This window comes from Ictalurus furcatus, chromosome 16 (assembly GCF_023375685.1).
Source record: "Ictalurus furcatus strain D&B chromosome 16, Billie_1.0, whole genome shotgun sequence".
In the NCBI taxonomy this organism is placed as follows: Eukaryota; Metazoa; Chordata; class Actinopteri; order Siluriformes; family Ictaluridae; genus Ictalurus; species Ictalurus furcatus.
In genome coordinates, this window is record NC_071270.1 from 18,399,414 (window position 1) to 18,410,051 (window position 10,638).

Sequence of the window (10,638 nt, forward strand, 5' to 3'; positions counted from 1 at the left end):
ATTCGTCACGCCGCATGAACATACATGTGTTTCTGTCACTAGATATTGTAGGCTACATATCACAATAGGAATGTTATTAATACAAGAAGCTCAATGCACTCTGTCATCAGCAGTATTGCAATGATACTGTGATGAAAACCAAAACCAACACTTGCACTTTTGGTCATAAGGGAAAGTGAAACTCGCACCTGAGTAAAAAGTGTCATCAATCAAACCAAAGCTCACCAAAGTGGCTTTATTATAGTCATCATACTGTAAAACTGCTTCAGGTATAGCTGATAGCATGGTGTCAGAGTGATACAATTACGTAAGATAATCATATACAATGGATCAAAATGATATAAAGCTTACAGTGACATGTGGTCACAGCATGTATGTTCATGTAAGAAAGTTAAACTTATGAGAGCCAACATATACATATATATGATATGATATAATGGAACAGATTGTGGTATAATTAAAAGAAACAGAAGGCTTACTTTGGAAGACAATTTTATGTTACGCCCATGGTTGTTTTTGTTGCCATTTCTGCATTAATTGTACAACAACAATACAGACACGGGCAGGTCGTTTAATGTTCAATCAGGCCACAGAGTTCATGAAGGTTCTGATTGTGTGTGTGTGTGTGGTCTTGGAGTATGAGCACTGCTGCAGTGGGATACTGCTGGGTAAAACCTGCTTACCTCAACTGAATTCATGAAAAACTGCAAGGTGGTGCAAATTGTAAATGACCACAACCCAGAACATGCAACGGTGGCTTTTAACAAACCTCGAGAATCCTGAGCTATTGGCAAAAAGAAGAATATTTTCCTGATCCTATTAATGGTAATGACTAGAATGTTGAGATCATTTGGAAAGAGGATTTTAAGAAAGGAAGAAAAATAACAGTATCATTCATTCATCTCTGGTAACTATTTTATCCTTGCCAGGGTCACGGGAACACTGGGAGTGAGGTGGGAATACAAGGATGCAAGTTCATCGCAGTGCAGCGTACACACACTTTGTTCTTACCTAGGGGCAATTTGGAGTAACCAGTCTATTTACTGGCATGTTTTTGGGAGTTAGGAGGAAACTGGAGAACCTGGGACAAATACATACTTTTTATTTTTGCTTGGGGACTGATCCAAGCGGTCCCATTTCTGTGAATTTAACTTTCCTTCATTAACTATATTTAAGATGTCCAATCAAATCCATACCTATTAGTGCCCATTAGTCTTGCTTGCTCTTCAGACATTTAAGTTGCTTTTTAAAAAAAAGCAATACTTGAGTACTTTTAAGTGTACCTATACTAATATTTGATCTTCTGTATTTTTTCCACAATTGATTATAAATACTAGTGAAATTTACAGTTAAAAACAGTTGTGTTTATACATGTTATAGATATCATCTTAAGTAAATGATTAGTCAAATTTGAACTGAATGCTCATTTCTGGTGAATATACTTTGTTTAATGGCAGTACTGCCGTGAGACTACAGAGCCATGCTCTTCATAAAATAGAGTCTCCATCTAGTGGCTACATCACTAATACACAAAGTAAAATCTGAATTTGTGCATTAGAACAAATCTTACAGGAATTGGAGAACGGGTGGTCTTTTAATCACCATATAGTAATGTCTGGAGTACGATACGCTCATATTTTGGGGGGACCAGCGCTGATGGCCTGTAGGTGTGTTTAGGCTGTGTTGTATGAAGTGCAATAGTTATCCAAGTAAATAACTTGCAGTATAAGCAACAAATTCTCCACAGCTTTACCAACACATCTGCTCTTCATTTAATTGGATTGATCTTGTTTGAAACGTAAGATCTTAATATCATTAAATATACATGATTAACATGAGATATGAACATTTAATGACCTTTTTTGACCAGCAGAACAACTTAAAGGTTCACTGCATGTTCCCCAAGTTGAATGCATTTATTTATATATATATATATATATATATATATATATATATATATTTTTTTTTTTTTTAATTTCAGTACTGATACAGAAAGGCACTTCATGTAAATACAGTTTTTACTTATAAATGTAATTTTCCTGAATCTCTGATTCAGCATTTTGTTGCCAAAAACCAACAAACCTGACTGCAAATTGTAATACTGCTTTATATGAAGTATATGAAAATATAATGATTGTTTTTTTTTTAACCTATGTGGTGAGTATTTAATACTAACATGGTGGAGGTTCAGTTCAAGTCTATATCATATAAACATGATGTTTAGGACAGGGATGTACATTATGGGCAGCCTTTTTGGAGGGTCAAAATGGCACTATACTTAACTGTTCACCCTTTGGCACAAAGTATATCTAAAAATGCATAGGTACGAGAGTTTATTGAGTAGTACAGGGCTAAATGACCACCCTTGAAGACAAAAATGACTAGAGCTGATAAAACTAAGACACAAATATAGCACGCTAAGTATAGACTCTGGGCAAAGCTCTATTTGTGGAGACGTGAGCTTTCTGCAGCACACTAATGGTATTGATTTCTATCGGTTTCACCTCAGGTGGCATTTCACCCAATGCTAAATTTGAGCGAGCACTGCTCATTGTTTCTGATAAGAACATAAAATCTGCAGGTAGGTCGAAGACTGCCTTAAGCAAGACTATAACAACTTAAGCCCTTGACTCTTGTATACATCTCAGTTTACTTTAGAAACACAAGTTCATGTAAAAATGGTATATTTAGAAGCACATGCATACTGTGTATATATAGTGCTTATGGCTGTTTCAGCCTGTTTGAAATGCAACGTTTTGTTAATAAAACTCAGTCAGGCATCTTTGAAAAAGGAGCTGCAAGTAGAGGTAACAGGAAGGACATGTGTTCAAATCCAAGAACGGTCATAGAGCTACGGATGGGTTCTCTAATTGTTGCATCCATGTTATCTTGGTAGAACAAATTAGAGATGTGCAATATAGTTTTTCATATTAAAATAGTATCAGCCTTTATAAGTTCACATCTTTCCTGAATAGGGATTAGAAGAAAACAGCCTATAACCCTACCTGCATATTAATGTCATTCTGCTCATCCAATCAGAACAAGACGTAGGTCTGTAGTAATAGACATCTGTCTCTCTGTCCCTCACTCTAAGAATATTTCGGTTATTTTTTTAAAAAACCCACATTTACTGCCCTTTGAAGCATTACATCACACTTCATGTAAAGTAGAGCTCAGTCACTAAACACCTCCCTCCAGAACTGTGTAGCTGTGAAGTTCCTGTTCCTCAGTGTCAGCCGGCTCAGAGCTCGGGCTTCTCTCACTGACTGCTCATAACTGGCCCTCCAGATGTAGCGCAGAGAAGAGCTGTTAAAATGATCTACAGCAAAGTGGAACAGCTTTGGAGGTGGACATGTGAGATGATGTTCTTCAGCCTGCCACACTCTGGGGACCAATCCCTGTAAGAGACAGGATGAGAGAGGATGGAGGTGTTGACATGGGAACAGTATAGATGCAGGTAATACAGTAGGAGTATCAAAGCCAAGAATACAGGATTTACTTCTTCATTTTAGAAATGACTAATCAATGGCACTTTGATGAATTTAGGTTTACACATAATTTCATTTAGATTTCTAACAAGCAGCAATCTGACTTTTTCCCCCCCCCAACAGAGGTGAGGTACCACAATTAATAAAATATAACACTAGTGTGTGTGTATATATATATATATATATATATATATATATATATATATTCCTGAACTATGCCTATGAATACAATCAAAACATTTCCATGTTGTTTTAGTGAAATATAATTATGGTTTATTAAAGTTAAGGTGTGAAACTATATTATCAGACGAACAGAACACCAATTTTGTGTGCTAGAATTCAGCTACAGAGACAGGTTTCCCAGAACACAATTCATTAAAAATATCTGATGTAACCTTGAAATGACCTGAGTAAAGCTGCATACTGCAGATTTTTGCTATTTCAATATTCCAAACGCCAGTGCTGTGATAACTGAAAAGATCTATACAGATGGTATCTTTATAGACTGTCCTCACACACTGCAAATTAAACAAATCTACAATGAAATCACTATCATAAGAAATTATTTTAGACTAAATACAGACAGACTGCATTTTCCATGGAACGGTTTACTGCCATCCCACAGTGCCTCATTTCCTACTAGCTCCAGGTCACAGCTAGTTAAACCGCAACAGAATTAAACAATGCATTCATGACTAATTAGTCTCAGCATCCCACAGTAGCTAGACAAAAGCAAGCATTTGGGCTGGGATGACATGCATTCAGGGGCAGCTCATATAAACGGACTAGCACTCCCCCAGCCCTCAATAAAGCAGATTATAGTGGACTTTGTCGAACAAAACACAGCAGCACCACAAATGTTCATAAGACAAATATGCAGAATGGTGTGAATGAATGAAATTCTATCTAGCCCAGACTAGAGATTCATCGGTGACAGTCATGTCAGGTGAGACCACCCCTCAGATTTTGTATCATCATGGTTGCTATGAACGCAAACAAGGCGGATTATTAACCCCATCATCGTTTCCCCTCCACACAAAATGTCTTTAGAGGAGAAACTAAGAAGTAGATAAATGGAGCACACATCATCCAATCAAAAGTGCAAATCACACAAAAGCACAGATGACAGAACCAAGTCCATAAGAATGTATGTGTGTGTGAGAGAGAGAGAGAGAGAGATGTTGCCCTACATCATTGTTATTGTCATTGATAAGACCTTGCTCAACACTAACAGCGTCACTGGTGAGCGATTAATAAATATTACATTTTAGACCTCACTTCTAATATCACCACCAGACATGTACTGCTGATCATATACTATTACACCATTAGAACAATCTATGTATAATAATACATGTTTAATATTTTAATTCCCACTAAACTACTAAACACAGTCTAGGAACATCTCTACATTCTCGACATATCTATGAATATTGATGAATATGAAATAGAAAAGCTCCCATGTCCAGACATAATTACTAGCCAGCTTGTTAACTGCATTTGGGTTTTTCAGGATCCAGGTCTTGAATCAAATTTTCACAATCTCAGTGATTGATATAACAGTATCCATTCAAAACACACCACCATCCAAGCCAATGTTGAGACACAACAAACTGAGCTCATATGCAACACTTGTAACTTACATAAATGGAACAATGTGACAGATTTCACAAGGATCTTGAGTTCAGGGCTACTTTACTATCTGTAGAAATGCTTACCTCATGTAGTCTGTTGTTGTTCTCCCACACCCTGTTACATATCATGCACTCAAAGACATCAATAAAGTTATCCCGAGTCATGTCCTGCACACCCCACTGACGCTCCTTCAGTTCTTTAAAAAGTCTCTGATTTGAGACCTCACGTTTCAGCTTCCAGTCCAGGTATGTTAAATACTCCTGGTCGTTTTTGTCCAGACTCTTTATATACTGGGCCAGTTTCTCTGGAGACTGCTTTGGGTCCACCACAATTGCACTTCTGTTACTTGGAAGCCACATGTGAACATTAGGGGCTCCGTAGTACACAGGGACCACACCGAGCTTGAGTGGCCGCCACAGTTTCTCTGTGATGTAGTCATCACAGATGGCATTTTCGAACGCTAGAATGAACTTATACCGGGCTAGGATCTGAAAGAAGCTCTCCTCATCCATGGCAGTGGAGTCACTCAAGTGGATGGGAAGATCCTTGTTATGCAGGCACTGGCCATAGGAGTCCACTGGAATGTACTTCATAAGCTCCTGCACATAGACATCGCGATCTGATGGTGGGTCACAGTCCGACTGGACATACACCACAGGAGCCAGAGTGCGTCTCAGCTGGTTCTTCTGTGCCAGAGGGAGCAGGAACGTGTGGGAAGTGAGCGTATGGAGGCTCTCCAGGTGTTGTGTAGTGAGTGGGAGGTGGGAATGGTGGCTAAAGGTGGCTGTGTGGTTGAACAGGGTGATGACAGGCTTGTGGAAGAGCTTGTAGTTGTTCTTAGGCGATTCCTCGTGGAAAAGAGCCCAGTGGTGCTGTTGCTTCCTTGGTAAAGGGAGACTTTCTATGCTGAAGTCCGTACCTTGAAAGAAAAAGCACTAATGCTGTAAATGTAGATAGCTTAAGACATAAGACTAGTTAAACAATTTTTGTATCACATTAATATGATCATTAAGGTTTTATGCACTGGAAATTTATGAAAGACTTTTGTATCCATCTATACCACAGCACTTTTGAATCCTTGAATCTGATTGGTCAGAATGTGTTGACTGAGTTTCTATAACAGTACAGCTAGTTCCAGTTGTAAGAAAAGTCACAGGTTTATATTAATATAAATACACATTGATTTGGATGGAATCTCCAGTGTCAACAGTTCCAGGTAAAGCTGAAACTTTTAGCCCTGACCACTAGGAAAGCTTTGCATTATCTCGGGTGTGACAAGCTTCATTATTTTTGCCCTTTGTTTATAGCTGTTATTACATATGTGATAACAGGAACTACTGTTTGGTTTTGTGAACCATTAAGCGTAATTATCTTTTATCTTTGATCTGTTAATAAAGTACAAGTTATACTTTAATAAATAAAATAATAAGAATTTGCTGTGGTACAAGAGGAATAAAATACACTCCAATCTCCCAAAGCAAATGGTTATTTAGCTATTTTGTCATGTCACACTGGATCAGTGTGTACTGGATCAGAGTTTGGTCCCACTGCCTTGTCAGTAGCATTCAGTAAAATTTGTAACAGATTTGTTTCCTCTTCGGTCACCATAAACAGACGTGTAGGGAATAAAGCTGTCAAATGTTTGAACTACATAAAGACAAGTTTGCCCATTTGGGGAGGGTCATTCAGAGGACAAGGCATTTAAATAAGCAAAGATGCATTAGTGCCACTGATCTATTTTTGGACTTGAACAGGGGGCACAGCTTTCGGTTAGTTGGCTTGTGGCAGCTATCCACAGAAGACTGACAAGTGCTACTTATCATGTTAATTGAGCCTGGAATCCCCCTGGAGATCAGAATCACTTGAGCGATGTAAAGCGCACTTCAAGGTCACTGCACATTTAAGAGAACGGCTAGACTGTGAACAGGATATACGGTTTAGAATATAGAGAAAACTACAAACTGTGTGAAGAATGAATGCCATAAGTGATGCACATAAAGGAATATCTATTTTTCAATCTACTTTTGTTAACGTACTTGGTTCTGTGTCTGAACTTCTTCTGCATTAGTTAGCATCCTGATAGTGGAGAAAGAAAATCACAAAGCCCCCACCCCAAATCATAATGATTTACAAGCACATTTTTTCTGGACTGTCACTTTAACTAGCATCTCTGAATGCTCAAAATCAAAACGCATGACTTGGAATTGGTGAATATCTCTGATGTGCATGTTGCAGTTAATAATTAGTTCTAAAAAGAACACGTTTTCCCCTTGAAATCCTGACCAACACTGCAATTAACCAATGACATGCTTTAATCTCTACATTCTCTCTACATCAGACCTATCAATGTTCTTTGTTCAATAGACTTGACTGGGTTTCAAGGAAATAAGGTGATATTAAATGATGTGTCTGGCTTAACTTGGAAGTGGAAACTCGGAATAATCATTTTCGACCTTGGTGCATTCGAGCTACAAACTGGGAAAGTACACTGACGCATTCATTAAAGTGTGTGTTTTATTAGCAACAAGCTAGACAGCTACCATTAGTGATCACGAATTTACGATGCGCTTGCCATCTCAAAACCGTCATCTGTAAGTTCAGTGCTATAGATTTAACCAAGTAATGTGTCTGTTAGTCAGTCAAAAGTAAGTGCTGCTATAAGCTAATTTCAAATAGTGACGTTTTATATTATTTAGCATGAGCGCCTACGCCGACATAACGTCATAAGCTCATAACAAGTGTAGGAATTCTGCGTTTAGGGGCTGTTTTCTTTGGTTTTTCCAAGTCGGAGAAGCTTCAGTCGAATAGCTATTCAGTGTTTAATTGCTGTCACCAGCATCAGCTCAGAGATTAATTAATCTAAAATCACTACAGTCCTGACACAGTGCAACGTCAGGACAGTGCGAGTCTCGATGGAACTGGTTTAACGTCTGTCTCTGCTCTGAGAGGTGTGAAAGAATGGATTCATGGGCTCAGTGCTCAGATCAAGGCAGAAGCCACAGTACTGAAAGCTGCAGGGTCAGCCAAGCCAGGATTAGTTCTCCCTCCGGGGGCCAAAAACTTTCCATTCAAACCACCAGAGAACTGTGAGCCAAATGAGCGCAAAGGATTTTAGGTGAATTTCACAGTCAGTTTGTGGGCAGATCACTCAGGGGAGAGTATTCAAAACCCTCAAATATATTTGCAATTTCATATGAAGCAATGTCTAAAGAAGGCACAATGGCAACAGCTATTAAGACTGAGTTTGATCACTTCTATGCTGTCTGAAATCCCTATTCATTTTCAGCATAAAATCTGACCTGGCAGTTTCTTATAGACTCAACATGGATGTGACATCACATCAGAAGATGATATATACATATCTTTGATATGTAATTATGCATCATTATTATTGACAAAGTAAGACTTTGAGCTTTAAAGACATTTTTTGCAAGCTTAGTCATGATTAACGGATTCATACCACTATTTTCCTGTTTTTACACATGTCTGTGATGACAGTTTATAATAAATATAATTTACACAAACTCAGAATAGAGAGGTAACACTTAGGGCATTTTATCAACAATAATGTCTTTACTGAAAGCTTTTAAATAAATAAATAAATAATTTTTTTCTTTAACAAATAGTAGATAAGGAGCAACACGCTCTAGTGAATGACGCATACATAAATGCTCATGTAATAAGAATATAATCTTTAGAGAAATAAATGTATATTAGAAGCTTACTGACACTACTGAAATAGAAGCATGCTGGATTTTGCTGCCAAACCTACTTTTTTAGTATTCATACTTATTTTGCATACAAAATGTTTCAGTATGCTTACTATTATAGTACTACATTTATATTCATGCTGTTCATTCTCACAGCCCACAGAGTGTCTGATACAGATTGTACATTTTTCGGTCACAAGCTTTAGAATCTTGCAGGTTGCAATTAGGGATGTCACGAGAACCGATACTTCGGTACCAACATTCTTAAAACGTGACGTACTTGTTTTTCTGCTGTAGCGTAGGTACCTTTGGTAATGAAGGTACCGAGGATGCAATTCTTCCGGAACTGAAGGGGGCAGCAAATATGCGTAAGTGTATTAGTCGGTCCACAAGTGGTAAAGAAGAAGAAGAAGAACACCTACAAGCACACGGGAAAAACTACAGAAGATTAGCTTAGCTTAACAAGTTTAGCTCCGCCCCGACTCGTTGAGAGGAAAAGAGAGGAAAGCTAGCATCAGTTTCCAGTGTGTAACCGATGCTATTGTTCATTTCAAACAAAGCGAGGAAACACCTGGAATTTGGCAAAGCACCTGAAAGACGGTCCTATATTATATTTGTTTGAGGCCGCTGGCATTGTAGCCGTGAAACCAGCTAACGTTATGCTCCATGTAATGCTTGTGATAGCCAGTTATTTGTTAAAGACGCTAACGCATTGCAATGTTATAAACTACCTCCTAATGGGCCACCATGCATCGCCATTCAGCCCGTGTCCTGTCAGCTAAATGTAGCCTAATGTCACTAATAATTATTCACATGTTCATGCTTTTAATAAATCTGTTTGGTCTGCCAGCATATCCGTGAATTTAAACTAATGCTTGTATTCAGAGTATAAGGGGGGTGTGTGTGTTTAGGAGTGCACCTTAGCACTTGTTATTAGTCATTGTCAGTCAGTGTTTGATAATTAAAATACACCCCCCCTTTTTGCCAGTATCAACCAGAGGAGGATGTCCTCCAGGAGTTTTTAAATTTTATTTTTAAAATTGTTTTAATTTTTTTAAACCACACCATGGTATCGACTTTGGTACCGTGTACTTTTGGTGGTATCGGTACTGACTACTAGATTTTTGGTATCGGGACATCCCTAGTTGCAATCTGATTGGCTGTTCATACGTCTGTGTATGCACACTCCCATCAACCGATTTTGAACACCGTGACACAGAGACTGAAAAACAAACATTCACTGTGTCATGTATTCATGGACCTCTCTTTATGCACAGGGTTATTGTCATGCTGGAACACGTTTGGACCCCTTAGTTCCACTGAAGGGAAATTGTAATGTTACAGCATACAAAGACATTCTAGACAATTGTGTGCTTCCAACTTTTGGCAACAGTTTGGGGAAGACCCAAATATGGGTGTGACGATCAGGTGTCCACAAACGTTTGGCCTTATAGTGTAACTGCTTTATCTTATTATGCATACTTGCATACTTGATATTCCAAATGGCATTACATTTCCGGATCTGGTTAGCCAACCTCATGATTTTCTGATGCATGTATATGTTTAAACTTGTACTAATACTGCTTTCGTACTAAAAGGCTCTAGAGAGACACAATTCAGGCACGTGTGATGATTTAGACATGCAGAACGAATGATGTTGACTGTTTTTACACAATCCTGCGCTCAATCCCAGCGTCACTTACCATAAAACAGGAAGGCCTGTGTAGAAGAATGAGAATAGTAGGACTTGTTAATGGTGAAAAAACATCTGTTATGGCCACATTCCCCAAGCCGTCCCAGCTCTC

General features: G+C 38.4%; 1 protein-coding gene across 1 annotated transcript in view; it reads right to left on the reverse strand.

Annotated features, from left to right (window-relative positions):
• Positions 1 to 2,194: 2,194 nt before the first annotated feature.
• Positions 2,195 to 10,638, reverse strand: part of fut10 (fucosyltransferase 10) — a 12,317-nt gene continuing 3,873 nt past the window's right edge. Inside the window, exons 2-4 of the mRNA XM_053645933.1 lie at positions 10,537 to 10,638; positions 5,207 to 6,042; positions 2,195 to 3,398 (exon numbers count right to left, since the gene is read on the reverse strand). The exon at positions 10,537 to 10,638 is cut by the window's right edge and continues 175 nt beyond it. Of these exons, the coding sequence (XP_053501908.1) occupies positions 3,174 to 3,398; positions 5,207 to 6,042; positions 10,537 to 10,638 (1,163 nt within the window). The 3' untranslated portion in view covers positions 2,195 to 3,173. The remainder of the gene's footprint in view (positions 3,399 to 5,206; positions 6,043 to 10,536) is intronic.